The sequence below is a fragment of the Cyclospora cayetanensis genome, unplaced genomic scaffold (assembly GCF_002999335.1).
Source record: "Cyclospora cayetanensis isolate NF1_C8 unplaced genomic scaffold, CcayRef3 CcayRef3_contig_69, whole genome shotgun sequence".
Lineage (NCBI taxonomy): Eukaryota > Apicomplexa > Conoidasida > Eucoccidiorida > Eimeriidae > Cyclospora > Cyclospora cayetanensis.
The window spans coordinates 125,027-145,224 of NW_020312689.1; the positions used below are offsets into that span (position 1 = coordinate 125,027).

Genomic DNA, 20,198 nt, shown 5'->3' on the forward strand with positions numbered 1-20,198 from the left:
CAGGCGGAAGGCCCTGCTCAGCAGCACAATTTTGGTTTTCAACTAAGAAAGCCTTTTGGCAATTTTCAGTATTTGTACAAGAGATTCAAGGAGAAAAGCGGCCTGGAGACACTCCAGGAGTAGCTCTAGCGTCGCCAGCCAGGTCACTCCTTCTTTCAAGCCTCTATATCCGAAGACGTCTGGACGCAGCCCTACAAAATAGCAAGAACTCAACGCAAGTAAAATGAAGCGCCGATCGGTCTGTTGGTATAATGATGGGAGACCACGGTACTATCTAAAACTTTGGCGTGGCCGTGCCTCTTGCTGGGCTGCGACGCATGTATTGGAGAGACCTAAGCCCCAAAATTGCTTTTTGCAGGGGAAATTAAAACATCATTCTTTACGAGAAAAACTGTGTGCAGCTCGGAGACACCCAGGATGGCTAAGGAATAGACAGTTGCTTCCTTGTGGCACGCTCCTACTAAGATCAGTAACAGGAAGGCCAACTACTACCCGTCACTGACCTAGCAATTACTAGGAGCCACTTTCAACAATTGCATCCCAAGGTATGCAATAGAATATCCCAGCCACCTTATAATATCAGGATACTCTCTTGGAAGTGGTCTGACTGTCTCGAAGTACCCAGGGGGGAAAGCCGCGCTTATTAGCACTCTTCTCTAAAAAGGAGCCTCCTCGATACGATTCCTTTTTCCTGATGAAGAAAAGCACCGGGGAAAGTGCCTTTCGGGGATATTCATTTTTAGGCATACCTAGCGTAGCCGCTTCTGAAACGGTGGGGCAGTCAGGACGCAGGGTTTAACAACTATCCTTTTTGCGCAGCCCGACACTACCCTAAATCTAACCAATCTGCATAAAAATAGGTAAATAAGTGAATTTATACATACAATAGAAAGGTAAATTGGGCCGTCAATAGCATACGGTGCATTTTCCATTGTGGGGCGGCAGGCTATCCCCCCGCATGCCAGTGGGGCTCGTCAGAAAGCGCCATCCGTTCGGGGGCGGTTCTATTGGTCACATCCGTGGAGGGCGCATCTTTTATGGTGTTTCCCTGTCGAACCCTCGGGCAAAACCCTAAACATTTCACGTGATCCCTCAAAAGCCCGCAGCTGCCTACGGCAGCCGCCTGTCTCTGCAAATAGTGGTGTTGCTTTTTGCTGCACCCTACGCCTGGACAAGCGGGGTAGATTGCGTTTTTCTTGAAGCGGTGGCGTTCTGATGGGTTTGCCCGCCTTAGTGTAACCCATGGAGCCCTGCACACGGATGTTCCTGCAGGGCTCAGCAGAGGTGTCCATCAGCGCTGATGGGAACTCAGCTGCTGCGGGTTCGCTCCCGGCCTCTCGGCTCTGGCAGATTTCATGCGTTGTCCAGGTGCCCGTGTGGTTCATGCTAGGGGTTAAGAAATGTGAGGGACAGAAGAAGTTGGTTGTGGAAGCGAGCAACTTGTGTCATGCATGACCAGGGAGGTGCGGTAGGGAACGGGGGCCACGGCAAAGATATTTTTTCTCTACGGGTTCAACAGCATCGTAGTAATTAGGATAGCTTGCGATCGTGGATTTTAGCTGCTTTATTCTCAAAACTCCCATACATAAGTGAGCGATGCGGCTGGTAGTTCGCTGTCGAAACTATGCCTGGGCTGGAATGTGTTCTTGCGTTATTTGTGGCCCTGTGCATATGTTCAGCGTAAGCTGTCGATTTTATGTATGGGAGCTTTTAGTCACTTGCTTTGTGTAGGCGCTTCGGTGCCAACAATAGCTGTTCATATGTGGAACTCGGCGTTCTGTAGCTTCTTTGGCAATTACTGCTGGTTCAGAACGGAAGTTGGGCTCGCGACATGAACGGACCATGTAGAGTACATTTCCATTCCAGTTTAAGCATCTGCAGTCTGAAGTTTAAAACACGCATCTATTGCGCTAAGATTCATTGAGCTCAAACTAGGCCCCGTGGCTCCTTGCTTTAGTGGAGTCGGGGCTCGTGTTGTACTTACCTGGAACGCAGCACCTACGAGTTTGTGGTTGTGGAGGAGCTCTGTGGGAGTTAAAAGCTGCACGCAGAACAGTCTCCTCTTGTCAACGCGTTGCCGAAAGCTAGGGGCTGGCTTGCTGAAGTGTACTTCTTTACGGTGGGGCCGAAAGTTCCGGAGTGAGCATTGCGAAATTTTGGGGTCATGGCGTTCCGTTCCATTTTGCATGTTTTGAATTCATCCAAGACATACTAGTTGTTTACAGGACTTCGATTCACAGTTCATTTTTATGTTTCACTATCACGGTGTGCCGGTAGGTTTCGTGAACTGCTTTAATTCATGCCAGAGCACTGAGGAGACTAGCCCTTGGAGATTGATATGCTGTGCCGTGTGTGTCAAGCCGTTGATATCGAATCCCACGTTTTGGAGTGTTGGGTTCATTCCGTTTTCGTATGTACTTTTTGCTAGCCTAAAGAAGATGTATAGCTGAAACGGCTGCGTATGCGCTCGCTGACACTTCGGGACATCGGAGTCGTGCGCAGTGGGCATGGGGGAAAATGGGCAAACAAGCAGATTGTCCAATTCATTTTACAAGGTTGAGGCGAGCACAAAAAATTTTGTGGATTTGGAACACTGGCTTCTGCCGAATTCAGAGTTCGGCTGCCGACGGCTGGCGGCCCCAGGGGTTGCCCAGAGCTCAATTGAGGACCAGACTAGGAAACATCGCGTCCAACTCTCACCTTTTTTGAGTTGTCTAGCAATAACGCGCACGAATTTGGTGTACGGTTCCATGGTCAGTGGATTGTGATACTGGACAAAGGCTGGAAGTCTTCGAGGTGGTCTGGTCGGCAGCGCTCGCCAGTAGGAGCATCACCAGGAGCTGTACCGGATTCTACTCTCATCCCCCTTCGTCTGCCAAGGGAACACAGTTTTTGGCATATTTTTGCTTGCTACAGAGGCCTTACGGCTCCTAAAGGTCATGAAACATAAAGATCGACCCCCGATTTGTCCACCCTGCCCTTTTCCGTAGTGTCTTACGCTCCACGCCCATTGCCCGTGGCCACGATCCCCCGAAAGTCGCAGTTCACTGAAATTTGACATTTCATTAGACTCATATCACTACGGAAACCGCAGAAGCTTGTTGCAATTTTGAGCACAACACCCACACGCTCCCAAAGCCAGCTACCGCCCAACGCAAGCTCACGGTCATCTCCCACTATCAAGAAATCACTTCTTCGAATGCTCGGAGCATACGCATAGGATGCTGCCAGACTTACCGGAATCCCACAAAGACTCTCTCGAGCAGCGATGGCGACTCATATCGAAGGCGGCAGGCGAATATCTCCCCACGGGGAACTCAGGCCGCATCCTCAAGTCCTAGAAACAAGTATATATACACGCAGACGGTGTTTCTGTTCAAATTAAATCGCTGACATTGTGTTTGAATAAAAATTTAGGCGTCACACTGCCACTTTCAATCTGCTCTCCAGCTTTTGCCAACCAGATCCCTTCGTTTCTGAGCCTCTATCTTGAGTTTGCGCGCCAGCTTAAAATGTGACTGCGTATACAGCGGTAAGAAAGATCAGGTTATGAGCTTTGCTGCGCTTTTATCACAGTGATGGACGAGCTAGAGGATAAGGTGCGCCACTATTTCTTATTGTATGTCAAAGAGAGAAAGCGGAGGCAAAAATGTGAGAAGTTCAGCTATTGGATGCAGCAAGGTATTTGTAAAGCTTTAGCTATCCCCTTATGATAAAATTTGTTGTCCAGTGTCAATCCTAATAGACTAGCTTCTGCCTGCGTGGCTGGATGGGCTGCTGATATAGGGACCTCTGAGCCCTAAAATGTTTTTGCGTTAAACCTTGCATGTGTTGGGTGCTGAGAGGGAAGCACTCTATTCAGAATGCCCCATAGTGTTGATAGCGCGTTTATGTCTGAATGCGCGCATGGACGATTCGTGCTATTAGAGATGGCTGAAAATCAGCGCCTTCTCGTGGATAGCCAGGAGTATGTGAACTCCCTAGAAGCCAAGTTCGAGGAAATAAGGGGAGATCCAGATGCTGTAAGAGACACCGTCCAGCGCGTGGATCTGATGTATGCACAGATCGACACCTTGATTCAAGCCTTTGCAGGTAAGCCCCTGAAGCTCTTAGTTGTGTAGTTCCTTTTCCAGATGGACCGAAAAGAAAACAAAACACAGCTTATATCAGAGCAAACAATGGCATTGGCAAGGATTTTTCTTGGCCTGGATGTATCAAGGGCCTAATTGCACTGCTGCAATTCTGTATTGTGCGTGCACAACCCTAGCAGTATCTGTATATGAACGACCGCTGTGGATATGTACTGCCTTCAGTGCGATGCGTGTCGGATCTTAGGAGTTTGCAGCTTCGTAGCTACCCGAGATGCAGATCGTCCAACCATCCTTCAGTGTGTACTGGATTACCTTTACCCATGTAGATCTCTGGACCCCCGACTAAACGGTAAGTCAACCCTGTTGCTTCCCAAAGGGACCTGGACTACCACTGCCCTGCTGATGCACTGTTTGCACGTGTACGCTAACAAAGCGAGAATATATAGCTGAGGGCAAATATTCCAGCTGCCTATATAGTTTGAGAGACATAGGACACTCAGAAGGTAGTTTTGGTGCATCAAAAGTTGAGCCTGATGCCTCAATAGAAAATGCTAGATGGAAGACATGGGATAAAGGAAAGGGACTGGAACACATCTTAACGCGCTGGCATGCAGAACCTTTACACGCAACTCTATAAAGGGCCATTTCAGAGGCTGTCCGATCTGAAAGGCAGAGGTGCTACCCTTGCTGTTTTGTATGCAACAGCCCTGTATGGCGCACTTTACTACTACCGGCTAGGCGAGTACAAGGGCCTTCCAGATCAGCCCCCTCCACCTCCCGAGCCAAAGTTCATCCCAATGCACGAAGTCATGGGTCCATGGATTCAGCCTACGCCGTTCACGCCTCATCCTACCCCTCCAGTGCATGCAACGAAGTTCGATGCTGGACTGGCGGCAACCATTGAGGCATCCAAAGCCCCAGAGGTCACCAAAGCAGACTCTAAGCCCAAAGGACTAGCTGTCGACGGCCAAAAGGCCAAGGAAGCCTCTCTTGTAGCCAGTGAGAACGTTTAACCTGCTTCATAAAACGGGGAAGAGGACCAGAAAGAAGGGGCAGTTCGTGGTGCAACGAGCCGTGCACCGCCTGAACCCGACTATATGCAAAGAGCGCTACCACATGAATGCACATGTGTGGAGGGCTTGGTTACTCGTGCAGAAGCCGGGGCAGCTGGAGTGAAGGCTGCAACAGGCCCGCGAAGCAAGGCATCTCTTCCTCAACAAGCAGCAGATGCCTCTGCGGACGTGGAGCTAAAGGGAATGTCTATCCTTCTGGAAGAGCTCACTGGATTCAAGAGACCAGCGATGTCGCGAGGGGTTGGCGTAAAACTGGTGGTCAGGTGACTTTTGGCTAAATCATCAACATAAAATCTTAAAACAATAGGATATCTCGCTGCCTGTCTGCCATCGTCCATCGTATGTTTTTCCTTGTAAATCGTGTAGTAGTCAAGGAACCTACGGCTTTCCAGGCGAAGACTCTTTTTTATGGATTGGGCATACCATACTGTTCGCCTGTACAACCCTTCGTGTGTCTTTCCCAGATTTGATCATGAGAGTGCAGTAGAAATGAAGAAGAAGCCGGATCGCTGCGTCGTTATTGACAAGGTAAGACTAATGGCCCTCGCCTCCAAAGCCGGGGGTTCTGACGAGGGGGGTGGGGCAAGTGTAACGAGAATATTTTGAGGAGTTTAGGGTTTTTAAAGAACAGCTGTGTGCTACCACCACATACGGCCCCTCCTGCCAAGAATCTCTTGTAGCTCTCTGCCTGCTGGATTTTAGCGTTTTTATTAGCTGACTGGCCGTTGCCTACGTGTGTCTATTAACTTGTATGCTCGGACTGGGATGTGCGTATACTCGGCTCCTAACTTGTATAGGACGTGTGCCTGCACACTAGTATGTACAAGCCAGCTCATCAGTTCAGTAGATTGCGCATTCTAGGCTTTCGCGTGTGGATGATAATCAGTCTGAGTAAGCGCGTTCCTTGCTGACGTCTGCTGTTGGTTGTGCCTGTGTTTTGCAGTGCGACGGGTCAGCTGGTAATGAAAGTGCATCCGTGTATTTCTTGGCCGAATTGTCACCAATGCCCCCGAAGAAGCCTGGAATTCTTCCCAAGATTTACATAGACGTATTCGACGAAAAATCGGTGGGCCATAGAAGCTTGTGGACAGCATTAAAGAACAAAGATTATATGTTTATCTGCATGCCTTCGAGACAACATAACTGAGACATTTGAGAAGGGACAAGTTGTCAAAGTGTGTAAGATGTGATAATACCGTAGCATTAAAGAAGCTTTCTCCTTAAAAAGAGGCGCCAGATGATAGATGAAAGGTGTTGTTCATTGTCTTCTGCTACAGCCAAATGGACTTGGGAATGCGCAAAAAACGATCTCTGAGGCTGATACCATAAAGAAGAGTGCTCCATGGTACAGTCCCAGCCACTTGTCCTGCATTCTCTTTTCCCTCACACCCTCCCTTATTTTTATCTTCCTGCTGTGGCAGCCGAGTTAAACTCCCCTTGTTCTGCCTTAGGTGCCTTCAGTTCTTCTGACATCCTGTATTAAAATAATACCCTAGGCTTATTAGTTAGCTCCTACTAGGGTTGTGTTGCTGCTCGCTGCAGGCAGATTAAAGACACACGAGGAGCTGTACTAGGTAAATTACATTCACCGAGCTATATAAGGTTTTCAAGAAAAGGACATCATCCGGGGGAATGGAGGAGCCAGCGCGCTATTGGGGGCACATATGCTAGAACGGAATGCACCAACTCTAGTCACTGATCTGTCTTCCGCTATGTGCAGGCTCTATCTCTGTCTCTATCGCCCCAGTGCCTCTGTAAGCCAGAATTATCTTACCCTTGTTACAGTTCAGCCTATCCCCACTTTCCTGCCCTAGCATCTTTTCCCTTTATTCCTTATTCTTTTGGTTTTGGTCGGTAGAATTGAATATCACAAACATCTGTTGGGCTCACCAGAAAGCGAAAGCTATTTTTTAGTGACACTCTGCTCTTTGCTCTGCAGCAACGCAATGCTACCAGCCCAAGCAAGGAAGGCCACTGGAAAGGTTGCTGGTGGTGGGCCAAAAGGCTGCTGCATGCACTGCTGCACTAGTTCACGTCGGACATTCAGAATATATTTGCACTTCCTTCCTATGAGAACTACGCCTTTGACACGCAGAAGCATGTTAATAGAGAGCTTTCTACCTGTCTATCCCTACTTGTTTCCCCATACGTGTCACCGGTAGAGAGGTCGCCTTGTACAGCTGTAATCTCTGCTTCCTCCATTCGCATTGCGTAAGTGTCTGAAATCTAGTTTCTTATTGAGGAGCTCCGCTAGCAATCGCCAGATTTATCACTGTGGCTGATCTGTGGATTGCTTCTCTAAATTCTCAGAAGGAGCTCTCAAAAAAGGGGAAAAGGCAGAGCCCCAAAAGCCAGACGTCCCGAAATCTGTATCGACGTCAGGCGTGGGTGCAAAGCCTGAACTGCCCAAACCTGCTGTTTCTGTGTCTAAGCCACCACTGCCTACAAGTCCTACCTCACCCGCAAAGCCCGATCTACCCAAGCCAGGTGCCCCTGTTACGAAGCCGGAGCTCCCTAAACCTGGGTTAGCGGCCAAACCAGACATTCCTAAACCGGCATTGGGGGCTAAACCCGATCTTCCAAAGCCTGGAGCATTGGGAGCTAAGCCTGATCTTCCAAAGCCGGGGATTACTGAGATCAAGAAGCCAGACATACCCAAACCTGGCCTGGGCCTTACTAAGCCTGACCTCTCCAAACCAGAAAGCGTGCCGTCAAAGCCAGGATTGTCGAAGCCTGGAGCCGCTGCCGAGAAGCCAGGACCACCAAAGCCAGAAGGAGTGCCGGGGGCTGCAGATGCAAAGAAGACGCTCTCTGCAGCCGCAGCAAAGCCAGAATTGGGCAAGCCAGGATCCCCTTCTGGCACGCCGTCCCCCATGAAGGGTCCTGGTGCAAAGCCTGACTCCACAAAAACAGCTACAGGGGGCCCCGGTGCAAAAGATATCAAGGCTGCAGGACCCCCAAAACCCGCTGATACTGATGGAAAATCAAAGGGTGGCCCTGCCGCTCCTGCTAAAGGAGAAGCCCCAGCGAAGCCAGGTTTAGGTACACCACAGCCTAAGGCAGATGTTAAGAAGAGTCTTTTAGGCACGGCAGGAGGCGCTCCAAAGCCTGGATTAGATGCGAAACCGCAACTTGGGGCTAAGCCGAATCTTGCAGCTAAGCCAGCACTGGCGAAGCCTGACTTGGGGGCCAAGCCTGCCCTCAAAAAGCCTGACCTGGGAGCAAAGCCTGCTGTGGCCAAGCCAGCTCTAGCAGCGAAGCCAGGATTAGCCAAACCAGCACTAGCGAAGCCCGCCGTCCCAGCAAAGCCAATGCTGGCGCTTGCTAAAGGCCCAGCCAAGCCAGCCACTCCAGCGAAGCCCATGCTGGCACTTGCTAAAGGTTCCCCAGCTGGAAAGCCAGCTTTAGAAGCAAAGCCTGCGCTAGGAGCCAAGCCGGCTACCCCCGCGAAGCCGGCTCTTTCCAAACCCGGAATGCCGCCTGCGAAGGCTGGTCTTGGCAAAGCTCCGTAGGAGCATGCTGCCAGATGTGACTTTGCCGCACTCGCATATTTAGAGCATCAAAGTAAAGGCTACTTTTGAAAGGGGAAACAGGCACCAAACCTTCGTCTGCAGAATACTGTCATGCTGAATAGAAGAGGTATGATCACTTACAAGCTGACAGCTCAGCACGGAGGCAGTTTCCACTTATATCGGCAGTTGATGGTGTGAATTCTTTGGATGCTGAGTGCCGTGCTTGGCGACCCCGCTACTTCGTAAGAGCTGCCAAACTGTAGCCATGGGTGCACAGCTACTTTACAGCGAGATAGGAAAGCTACCTAGGTACATGCACAGCTGACTCGTATGCCTAGTGGGTGTACCATCCGACAGGCCATGAGCACGAGTGGCATCATATAGTGGCAATGCATGTTTGCAGAAGCTTAATGGGACACAGCAAAGTGTTCTATTGAGGTGTTGATCCAAACGCTGTTTTTCTCTCTTCAGATCCCGTGACTGCGGTAAGCATATTGAAATCGAACCCAACATATAAAGTGTGGTGCATGCATTTGGTCTTGTTCACAAACTTGTATAGTAGTAAATGCATAGGATGTCATGGGGGCTGGTTGCTAAGTCGCATCCCCTCAAAGCGCCAACCGCACTTGACAGAATTCGGAAAGCGGTATGCTATGCTACGGCCATGGTGTAGGCGATATTCACGAGTGCAGTGCTAGGGCAGCCAAAAGAGACCCAAAGTATTTGTGATGGCCTCTGTCTATGAGAACAGTGTAAAGCAAAAAGAACCTTAATAATGGGTAATGGCGCGAGACTTAATTGGGGCCTACCGCATCGCGCACCTTTATGGAGCCTAACCGATGCTTTAGCTCGTTAATGCTTATCTAGATGCTGTTTTTCATATTTAGGGGGCCATGTCTCATATGAGTACTCGTATCATTCCATATTTTCTTTCCCGAAGTGTTTCCTATCTCTGTATGCATTGTGGGCTGCCCTTCTTGATCTACAGACGTAAACTAGTTTTCGAAACGCTTCTTATTTGGGATACAAGTCTGGTCTCAATGGTAGTAGCCCATAGTACTAGGCACTTTGAGACGTATTGCGCTACTTGCTAATGTGCATACTATTTAGCGGGTTGGTCCCTCTGCTTTGTTTGTTGAATAGCCCCCGGTAGAGTCACGTGCAGCCGTTCATCGGCGTCTTCCTCACTTTGGCGTCGAGTGCGAGGTGGAGGCATCGCACTTACTATTCAGGTACCTGATGGTAATGTCAAGTTTATGACATCTGGTCGTGCAGAAGAAACTGACTGCCATCCTAGCTGCTGTCATGGCCTTAGGGATCCGCTAAGCAGAAGAATACAATGCAGCATGTTTGCTTCGAGATTGGAGAAAAGCTGCACCCTAGGGGGAACTTTTCGCCGCTAGGATCACACCGCCTTCATCAAAATTTATGCGTGTCCCACTGGAGTGTTGCATGAACCAGTTCATTGTGCTATACATGACTACAGAGGTGCAACGAGGGGGCTGAAGTTGCGATAAGGGTGCTTCTTCGTAGGTATCGCCTATCAGTAGCCCTATACACCCTCAAGCCTTTTTGCCGCCTAAAACAGCTACGAAAGAGCAAACTACAGTCACAGAATCCAGCTGCCTAAGTGGTTTTTGTGGAATAATGAAGGCGGCAAAGATCAGGGTTCACGTGGCGACTGTATCTGGCGAGGCTCGCGGCGACCCGGATCCTCCCCCGATATCCTCAGTTACACTCTTTATTGGAAATTCCACAGACGGCTTTAGCATAAGCGCCTGAAGCACCGGCAAGGCGCGTGCGTAGGAAGCAGGGAAAGTAGTGTACACAGGCAGCAGCAGCAGCAAAAAGAAACTGAGCATGCAGGCCAATGGGTAGCTCAGAGTGATAGACATGACAAGGGGGGAAGGGTACACGACATAAACTGTAGGCCAATCCATGGGTAATAAAATGCAGCTGACAAGACAAAACAGACCGCATATGACTAATGGCGTAACAGCTAGAAACACCAATAAATTCCCAAGTTCTTGTGGACCCAAAGAACTTGCACTGGTGGTGGCTCCGTTGCGGGCTCTCGACCGCAGCTTCTGAACAAGGAAGACAAGAGGTAGGCAAAGCACATCTAACACCCTCAGAAACCACCATACAACAGCAGTGGCGGGACGCAAGCACCGCGGACCGCGCTTGACGGGGGTGGTACTTGCGGTGGAGGTTGCCACTGCAGCGTCTGCTGCATCTGCATGGTTTCGTTCGCGTAGCCCACAGTGACATGATGTGGTTTCCCAGCGAGAAGAACGGCACGCTTCAGCCACAGCGCCTGCGTATGGCCCCAGGAAGCCGACAGTTGCAAAGAAAATGCCTAGCAGTAAGGAGGACGGAAGCGCGTCTAGAGGGGCCCCCAGTAGCTGAAAGATTGAAGTTACTACGAAAATCCATGAGCAGTAAAGCGTCCCAATTACGCGAGGGCAGATACAGTAGCCGCCCAGGGGCTCAGCTGTCAAGGACACTCCCAGGGGATCTGCAGCTGTGGTTCTTCTTGTACTGGCACACGACTCCCTTTCGCTCAAGCACCAAGCCAGTATGAGGGCTTTTGCCGCGGCGCCCCCTACCCCGCAAACAAAGGACAAGATTGCCACGTAAAGAATACTTGGCTTAGGAAGTTCAACGACGTCAGACCGGACGTCGTCTGATGCCTCCTGGAACCAAGAGGGCCGTAGCACCAGCAGCACCCCGAGGTTGCAGCACGCCACAAATGCGTCGGCAGCAGCCAGAGCTAAGTGCTCTACCACAGGAGAAGCAGTGACACACCGAGCCAATCTCCATTTCTGATTTCTCACACTGAACAGCGTCCGAGGGGGGGAGCTCCAGGAGCTGCCGCGCCTAGGGGGACTCCCGTCGCCATTGTCTGGGCTGGTGCACCTGCGACGCGTCCTCTTAGTAGCATCCTCCGCCTCCATCCCTGTAGAATCCCACGGAGCGGGAAGACAAGCGGTTAGCTAGGCTTTGCAGAGGGTGCCGTGCCTGGTGGATTGCCGGCAGCCGCCCCGGCCAGAGCGCAGCTGCTGCCTGCCAGAGGGCCCTTATAGGCTTAGCAGCCGAAGAAGTGCCCAGGGAAGGCTCTAGGCTTTAGGGATGAAGCTTTTTCTCGGCTGCGCCGTGCCAGTGCAAGTCCAGGAGACACCCGGCAAGGGCCCGCTGCCGCTCGAGGACGTGACAAGCACCGGAACGCCCCAATATAGGATGAAATACATGTCACGGCTTTGCAAAAAACCGACACTAAAAACCCTTAAAAGCATGTGGTATGCCCTAATCCTGCTCGTTGATCCGCAGGACGGCTCGAGGCAGACCCGAAACAACAGCGGCGGCTCTTTAGTATTACAAAGGCACGGCCCACAAATGATATCTCAATATTAATTACTGCGTAATGTCACGACTCTGACACATTTACAGTGCATACTAAGCAGCTGGACCGCGGGTTGTTTCGTGCGAGCCTTTGTTACAAGACACAGCGATTGACAGGCACCTTCCCACTTCCTACATTTTATCTCTAAAATTTGAGGAGGTCTGCCTACTCAACGGATGATAGTCGCACGTGATTTTTGCAACTTTATTCGAGTGGCTTTAGCAGCTGCTGAGAAGTGGGAAGCTAGCCTGCCGTGCTAGGAGGAAAACTCACTCTGCCCTTGCTCGGCGTTCGTCCCCAGTTAGAGTTTGTGGTCCTCCCTTCTCTAAAGGAAAGTATCCTATGGCCTCAGCTGTCAGATTGCGTGTATGGAGTCCGCTTATGGCGAAGAAAAGTTTTATACGATGACTTAGACACAATCATGTGGGTGTGCTGGAGTCACACTTTTTAAGTGCGAAGCTTATAGTAGTAATAAATTGACCCCAGAAGACCACAACATGAATTCCTCAGCTTAATACTCAAAGCACTTAGGAAGATGCCCCACAATTTAAGCCTCAAAATAATCTGAAGGCATATGCAACATCATATATGCGTATTGCATGCCACGCAATATTAATGAGGGGCCTAATGTTTTATTATCGTCCGCCCAATCCCGATCCTTGCCCGTTCATAAACTTGCCTTGCTTTTCAATTCACTGCTGCATGCAGTTATTTCCTTTGTCGTGACACGCGCAGACAACAAATATTGACAGTAAGCACGCCGATAAGACTTTCACATGCGAAGAACTACCGTTAGCTTCGATTCTAGTAGGAGACGGCTACTGCTAGCCATGCAAGGCCCTCCAGCTTGCTATCCAAAGACCTGCACACATTTCTGAACGCTGATTGGGTTTTGCTAGGCAAGCCAAAGAACGTTGAACCTGCATCTTTCTCTAATGTTTCGTGGTTGGCTTATAGGTGACATGCAAGAGAGCAACACAAGCACGTCGCTGCACGCACAAACCTTCGCAACAATAAAATATCATGCACGTGTGTCATTGGGGAAAACGGGCCTGTAGAAGGGTGTTTTTAGGGCTCACAAGCAAAGCACGACCCTATACTAATCCCAAGCTGGTCAGTATGCTTTACTAGAAATCGAATTTGCATTGCGCATTTTACAAAATATCGTCTTTTGGGGAGACCAGACAAACATACTTTTCTTAAGAGTTTATAACGTGGATTCGAGTATCCTTACGGGTGGCAGAAAGCCGATCCCGCATGAAATTACGCCACAGATGTGGATTGCCTGTCTTTCAGAATTAGCTCTAAAGATACGCACACCTAGAAGAACATGCGTGAGGCACAAAAAAACCTGGCTTAGATTAGAGTCAATGAATTCTTTTTCCTGCTCTGCTAAGCTCTGACAGGCTTCAGCAAACGAGGCTTTGTGCGAGAGGATCCAGCCCTTGAATGCGACATAAACAGCATTCAGAGCGATGATTGAGTGTTCCACCGTGTACGAAGACCTTACTGACATCAACGATGCGGCTGCATATGCACAACCCCCTTGGAATTTCTGTGTACTTTTTGTAACAGAAAACTTCGATGTGTGTGTATGTGTATGTAATAGATGCAAGGACACCAAAGCTGTGCATAGGGTGCAGCCAGAAAATAGGGGCTGGCAAAATGTGAGGCAAGAGAGAGCCACGAGTACCGCCCTCGACCCTCCCGCTATCCAGTTCTGACAACCCGAAACAATGGATGTCATGCCAGGAAAGGCATTAACTGCGCGGCCTCCCTCATACCCCTGCAAAGCCGTTACATGAACACATTGGGTTTGGCATTCTCACCAGCGAATCTCCCTAGATGAAGGTGCTGTTTTCCGCTGGCTTGCGTTGGCTACCACCCCTAGCTGCTTAGTTATAAACGATGCACAATCGAATTATCCTGTGAAGACCACCCAGGGAGCACTTTCGAAAATCTAGAGAGCGCAGCACGGAGTTAATGAGGAGCGCTTCAAGTCCCTGATTTCCGGCGGCTTACGGCGCGATGCTGGGGCCCTAAGTGTTTGGCCACTGAAATTTCTGCATGTATCGTTAAGTCTCTACGCTACAAACTAAAGCATCCACAATTCAGAAGGCCTAAAATTGTGCCTCTTAAGCGTTAAAACGACAATTGAGTGTACAAAAACAACCGTTTGAAAAATGGAGAACCCTGAGGAAACGGCAAACGATCTGAGGGCCTTTCCGCTAGCCCGTCGATTGCCTTCCTGCGGAGGATCCTGACTAATCAGGCTCCTGACATTCGTGCTGCTCCACGAGAAGCGCCTCAGGTGCTTCTTCCGGGCACAACTGAGTTACATGAAGACGGGTATGAGAAGGACTCAGCTGCATCACGAGACAGCTGGCTAACTGGTGTTTCTACGATACTGTCCCAACGATACACAGAGGAAAAAATCATCGGAACGCTCCAATCCACGTGCTACTGCATGAACTTGCAGCCTTCAGAGGCCCCCTGCAGCAAGCACGCAGGGGCCCTCCCCGACAGGGGTGTGAGGGCTTTCTCCTCATCCTCTCGGGGTCTAACAACAACCCACGGGAGAAATTCCGGCCTGGCCCGAGTAACACCTTCATTCTGGGCCCTAGCCAGAGGCCCCTGGTCGAAGGGTGCGGTCCCTTCGGAGGCCTCTCTAGTCTTTGCATCTTTTGGCTTGCGGAGAGCAAGGGGGCTGTCGAACGTCCAGGGGTTGACTTGAGGATTCAGCCTGTGGAGCCTTCCCGCCCCTTCCGTGCGTCCCTGCTCAACCAGATGGATGCTGCTGGCCTCCATTGAAGGAAAGGGTGGGGAGGAGTCGCCCCGCATTTGCTGGGAGGCAGGCGGACAGCCCCCAACAGTGCCTCCGAAAATGCAAGGATACCCTGCGACAGACAGCAGCTCCTCCCCGAGGGAGGTCTCTAAATGCCCTGTCTGTTGATCTACGAATGGTCTAAATTGCAGAAAGCATTCGGGCCCTTTCGGCGTTCCATCTGCAGAGTGAAAAGCACCCATGTGCATTGAGTTCCCCCCCGATACTCCCGAAGGAGCGTACTGCATAGGACCTAGACCAGTCCCTGAGTGCGTGCCTTGGGAGTGTGCGACAACTCCCCCGTTGAACGCATCCAAGGGCGCCGCCGCTTGCAGATCCCGACTGAGGGGCTGAGGCATCAGAGGGGTTCCTTCGGCTTGGAGGGAGCCGCAAGAAGCAGCAGCGGAACCCATGTCCTCTGCGTGGACGTTCCCCGGATGGCAGCAAAAGTAGCTCTGAGGGTAGGTGGCCATTGCGGATTTGGGGGGGCCTCCTCCACCCTCGCCTGTGCTGCTGCAGAATCCCAAAGGCAGCGCCTCGTCGGCAGTGGTCGTGACAGCCGAGAAGAAACCAGTGCTGCTTTCCGGAGGGAAGGCCGACTTCTCCCTGGGGGAAGATCTTTGACACATGGGACTGTCGGCAGTGGTGAAGACGCCTCTGCACGGCAGCAGTGGCAGACGCAACTCTGAGGGTCGCCCCATGGCGGTTCCCAGCCCAGCCTCGCCTGAATCTTGGGGAGGACACCACACGGATACAGCTTCTCCCTCGCACCCAAGGGGGGGAGGGGGGCCGCTGCTGCAGGCTTCCTCAGCCGCGAACTCGGTTGGCATCGCCTCTGGGGAGCCTCTCTGAGGCCAAGGAGGAGGTGGCACTCCCTTACACGTCGGAGGCGAATAGGGAGGCCCCTGGAGAGCAGGAGGGAGGCCCTTAGAGAGCTTGCCACCCCCCTGTTGCAGAGGGGCTCTCTGGTTGAAGTAAGCGCGAGAGGCAGTTCCAGCGGAACCTTGCCATTCATCCGCCATGACAGGAACCAGTCCCCTGGAGGCCTCATTTGTGGCACTAGGACGGGGACCCTTGGTAGATGCGGGGGCTCTCCTGCGACTGGCTGCTGCTGCTGGAGACTTGGGGCGATAATGCGAATCGGACTTCAACGATGACGCGCTTGGCTCCTTTTTGCATGCCCACTTATTGGGGGCAATGCTGCGTACTATCCATGCTGAGAGACAGGCGGCACAGCGCAAGAAGAAGTTGGGCATTTCAACGCTGACGACTTTCCTGGGGAGCCGTCTGGGGCCATTCTGACGGGCAATTCTATCAATTATTGATGTAGACACATATGCCTACGCGGATAAGCAACACGGGGGTTCGTGGACTGCTTCTCCCGGCTGGCTTACCCGGCTCATCCTCTGAGAGACCCTCTCCATCGCTGTCGTGGAGGTGGCGGCCCTTGTCAATGACTTGCCTCAGAAAGGACCTGGCCAGCTCGAACTGCAGCTTCATGTCTTTCTCGTCCTGTGGGGTACACCACAGCAACACAGCGCAACCAGAAGAAGGGTGCATTAGGAACGTTCGTGAAGGAGCTGTCGGGTCGAGCGTCCACGCGCCCCTGCACACCCGGTGCTGACCTCGGCAGCAAGAGCATGCATCCACAGCCACCAGCAGCACAGCTCTAGGCAGCCTGCGAAAGCTCGTCATTTCGGTTCCCCTAGGAAAGCGCCGCTACGTCCTCCGTGGGGCGATCGTTAGCCTTACCCCAGGGCAGTAGGGAAAGAGCTTCATGGCCTCTTCTTGATCCCCTCGGTATTTAACCTTCCACAAGCCTTGCTGGAAGTAGATTCCGCGCACCCCGCTGAAGGGCTTCTTGCCGACGTTGAAGCGCTTGGCGCGACCCCCTTTAGGACGGCTAATCTTCTTGAGCTGCTCCAGCTCTTCAAACCAAGGACTAGCTGACGGACCGCTGCTGGACTCTGCATCTCCGCCGCCCTTGGCACGAGAACCTACGGCTTTCCCCTGAGAAGAGTCCTCTGCATGCGCCCCCAAAAGGTCCCCAGCTCCGTGCACCGAGGAAGCCTCCGCCTGACACACTTCCGGCAAGTCGGAGGCTCCGCAATACGACGTGTTACTGCCCCCGAAAGAACTGGCTGCACCCCCCTCCCCGCCGTTGGCAAACGAGAAATAAGGCGACACCAGGTGCTGGGAGGCGTCTCCCCCGCCTGTAAGAGCTCCCTGAGAGCGTCCTCCGTTGCCAGAAGGAGGGAGAACCTCTGCAGTATGCATTCTTCGAGGGTCCATGCCACAGGGATCCCCAGCAGCATCCCTCAGCCCCCCCCTCGACGCCTGGCCTTTCTTCGTGAATGCGCTACCCTGCGCAGTGGTGCTGCCCTTGCGCACCTTCGTGATAGCCTCCCCCGCGTTGGAAGCCTCTTTCCGCTTCTTGCAAATCCCAATAAGGGTATACCGCTGGTCGAGAGGGGTCTTGACACGTGGCAAGGCGCAGCGCTCATCTCCATGCGCTGAATCGCTCACGCTTGCTGCCGCGTTCGAGCCGCCACTAACTCCCCCACCGACTTGCTGCTCGGCGGCTATGGGCGGACTCCTACCCCTCGACACAGAAGGCTGCACCTGAGCATCTCCAGTGCTGGGACAGGCAGAATCTGCAGGGGCCCCTGGGGTCGCCACATACTCCCCCCCCATGTACGGCAACCCAGTAGGTACCTGGGGAGGCAACGGTTCCTTCATAAGCGAAGCCAAAGAAGTGCAGGTTTCCTCGTCTGTAGGCAGGCGACTCGTTCTAAGAACGAATTTGCGAGCCCATTCGCACATGAGCCGCGCCCTCTCGTATCCGTAGAGCTGCAAACACACACAAGTGACAGCACGCTAACGATTCTAGAGGTCCCTCACAGCGCAGACGCAGCACTCTGGAGAAGCCAATGCACACACCGGGAGCACCAAAGGCAACTCCCTTCCACAGCGGAAAACTAGTCAGACGCCACACACTTCCATGCATGTATATATGCACGGGTTTACCAACGTTCGCAGTGGACTGGGGGTCCCTGCGCAAGAAGGGGCCCCTTGCCAGGGAGCAACAATGATTGCATGGCGTACCCTACAAGAGAAGGACTTTTGCTTTTTTGTGCCTTCAATCAGCAGCTCTGCCCTCCATGCTTCCTTCTTCCTATGAAAGTACATCTTGGCCATCACCTCAGAGGGTCTAACAGCGCGCGGGCGGTGCCCTGTCTTCGGAGCACTGCTCTCTCCTTCTCCTGCCTCAGGAAGGCTCCCTAATGGCTTTTGCGATCCCCCAGTGGAGGCTCCCGCTGCCGTCTGTCCATTCCCCACACGAACACTAGGGCTGCTACTAGGGGGCTCCTTAGGCGTTCCTTCCCCCCACGCGGCTGCCTGCGCGTTCGCTCCCTTCCCTCTGGGCTTTATTTGAGCCTTATCTGGCGAGTGCTGCTTGAAGAATTTCGCCGGTCTGGTGGCTGCGCATGCTACGGCCCCACTGCCCCCGGCACCGGTAGCACTCTCTGCTCCAGTGTCTCCGCATCTTGAGACTCCGCTGTTTTTGCAAGGCTTCGAACCTTTCCCTTCCGGCTTTACAGACCCTCCGCAATGGGGTGCTGTGGAAAGGTACATGGCAGGGGCCTCTAGGGGTTGCTGCTGCTGGAGTGGGAACCACGAGCCACCTCCCGAAGGGGCCTCTGGATTCCCACTAAGTCCTGTCGGATGCCCCTGAGGGGCCCCCATGCACATGCCAAAGAAGGAAGCCGTAGCAGCCGTTGTGTGAGGCCCTTGCAAAGCCTCCTGCTGGGGGTTCCCCGCCTGCCAAGCTGCAAGGGATGGGTGGGCCCCCATGGTGGCTTCGCCAAAAGGCAGAGTCGGCATCGGGGGGGCCCCATAGGGCGAAGGCCTCTGCGAGGGCAGCATGCAGGCACTTGCGTAGTTGAAGGCGCTTGAGCCATCGCCTGCATATTCCAGGGATGGCTGCCATTGAGGGCCCTCATTCATCCCCATGGAGAGGGTGTCGCCGAGTGCCCCCTGCTGAAGGGACTGCGGCCGCTGTTGCAGCTGCGGCTGTTGAAGCACTGGCTGGCTGTCATAGTACAGCTGCTGTTGCATATCTTGCTGCGGCAGTACCAGCCAGGGCTGCGCAGAGGCCCCATCAGTGCCCTCGCCTTGCAAGCTTACACCGCCGATGGGCACCGTAGGGGCGAAGGCAGGCTGTTCCAGCACCTTCGAAGCGGAGGCAGGGAAGTTTTCAAGGCCGATTGTGTGGAAAACGGGGGTACTGGCAGGCGGGACGGGGGCCCCCGTGCCCCCAAAGGAAACGGCAGGCGGCTGGAGGGGCCCCGGAGGAGAGGCTGCTTGGGGGGGGCCCATCCCTCTGCTGTCTGCACCCTGCAGGCCCATGGACCAGGGGGCCTCGTCAGAGAGAGGGGGCCCTACCGCAGCTGCCATGCGTCGGAGTTATATTCCACTGCAGTGTCTGTCCGGAACCCCCAAGGAGAGTGGCTGGCATAGATATTGGCTACGCTCGGAGAGACAGCTCTACCATGGAACCCGCAAGTGATCCTTTAAACTATAACAAACGTGAACCAAGAGCGGGGTGCCCTGTTAGAGCACAACGATGATGCGAAAATGCGCAGGAGAGCGCCTAGGACACCGGCAAAGTCTGATGGGGTCCCGAGAAGCTGTATTGCGGGACCCCCCGGCTCCCTCTCTGCCTAAAACATTTAAACCCTGCGGGAAAGCAATGCAAAATCAGCCAGAAACACAGAGAAATGCGCTGAGCGCGGGGTCTGGCTAGCCAAGACAGGGCTCTGGGGGCGCAGCCGACACCGGCCCAGGGATGAGACGGGGAAAGGGAAGCACGTGTATGCCTCGTTCTGGGGTGTTTCGCGGTAGAAATGGATACAAAGGGAAATTAAAAAGGAATTTACCGCCCCAAAGCACACAGAACGCATCAAGGAAGCGCGCCCATCAGATGGCGGGTGGAGAGGGTGTTGCCGCCGCAGAGAGAGCCTCAGCGTGGGACACCCGCGAGGTCCCGCTCTGGTAGAATGCCCCGCTGTAGTTATGTGGGGAGGTGCGCGATTACAAGCTCTTAAAACCTGAATAATACGTGGAGGCTGGCTAATAACAAAGAAATACCTAGCCATAACTGTCCCACACTCGCATAAACACCCCAGGTACGACGGCCAGGGGGCCCTCAGTGGTTGCCCATGCTGCTGGTTTGCAGCGAAGAAGCGATAGCCGCTACTAAATCACACTGGAAGAGCTTAAATTTCAGGTAAG

At 52.8% G+C, this 20,198-nt stretch overlaps 3 protein-coding genes across 3 annotated transcripts; 1 reads left to right on the plus strand and 2 right to left on the minus strand.

Annotated features, from left to right (window-relative positions):
* Positions 1–3,268: 3,268 nt before the first annotated feature.
* On the plus strand, positions 3,269–8,676 carry LOC34617607 (titin). The gene is given in 14 exon segments (XM_026335428.1): positions 3,269–3,347; positions 3,577–3,681; positions 3,928–4,092; positions 4,336–4,440; positions 4,797–5,083; positions 5,228–5,427; positions 5,629–5,692; positions 6,108–6,230; positions 6,442–6,509; positions 6,707–6,738; positions 6,885–6,918; positions 7,104–7,160; positions 7,410–7,959; positions 8,044–8,676. Coding segments are annotated over 14 exon segments (2,502 nt in total).
* A 1,670-nt stretch (positions 8,677–10,346) lies between these two features.
* LOC34617606 lies at positions 10,347–11,633 on the minus strand. Its single transcript, XM_022730967.2, has one exon. The coding sequence runs from the start codon at positions 11,631–11,633 to the stop codon at positions 10,347–10,349; it is 1,287 nt and encodes a 428-aa protein (XP_022590780.2).
* Positions 11,634–14,539: 2,906 nt separating this feature from the next.
* Positions 14,540–19,361, minus strand: LOC34617605. The gene is made up of 4 exons (XM_022730966.2): positions 18,009–19,361; positions 16,656–17,753; positions 16,298–16,415; positions 14,540–16,119 (listed from the first exon to the last, which is right to left on the minus strand). Exons 1-4 carry the CDS (start codon positions 19,359–19,361, stop codon positions 14,540–14,542), a joined length of 4,149 nt encoding a protein of 1,382 aa, XP_022590779.2.
* Positions 19,362–20,198: the final 837 nt, after the last annotated feature.

Bases quoted from the DNA above. Each gene is read 5' to 3' on its own strand.
- LOC34617605 (XM_022730966.2), bottom strand. From the start codon at position 19,361: ATGGCAGCTGCGGTAGGGCCCCCTCTCTCTGACGAGGCCCCCTGGTCC. The intron at 16,416-16,655 runs GTAAGGCTAACG...TGTACCCCACAG, and splicing joins TCTTTCCCTACTGCCCTGGG to GACGAGAAAGACATGAAGCT. The intron at 16,120-16,297 runs GTAAGCCAGCCG...CCTGTCTCTCAG, and splicing joins TCTCTCAGAGGATGAGCCGG to CATGGATAGTACGCAGCATT.
- LOC34617606 (XM_022730967.2), bottom strand. From the start codon at position 11,633: ATGGAGGCGGAGGATGCTACTAAGAGGACGCGTCGCAGGTGCACCAGC.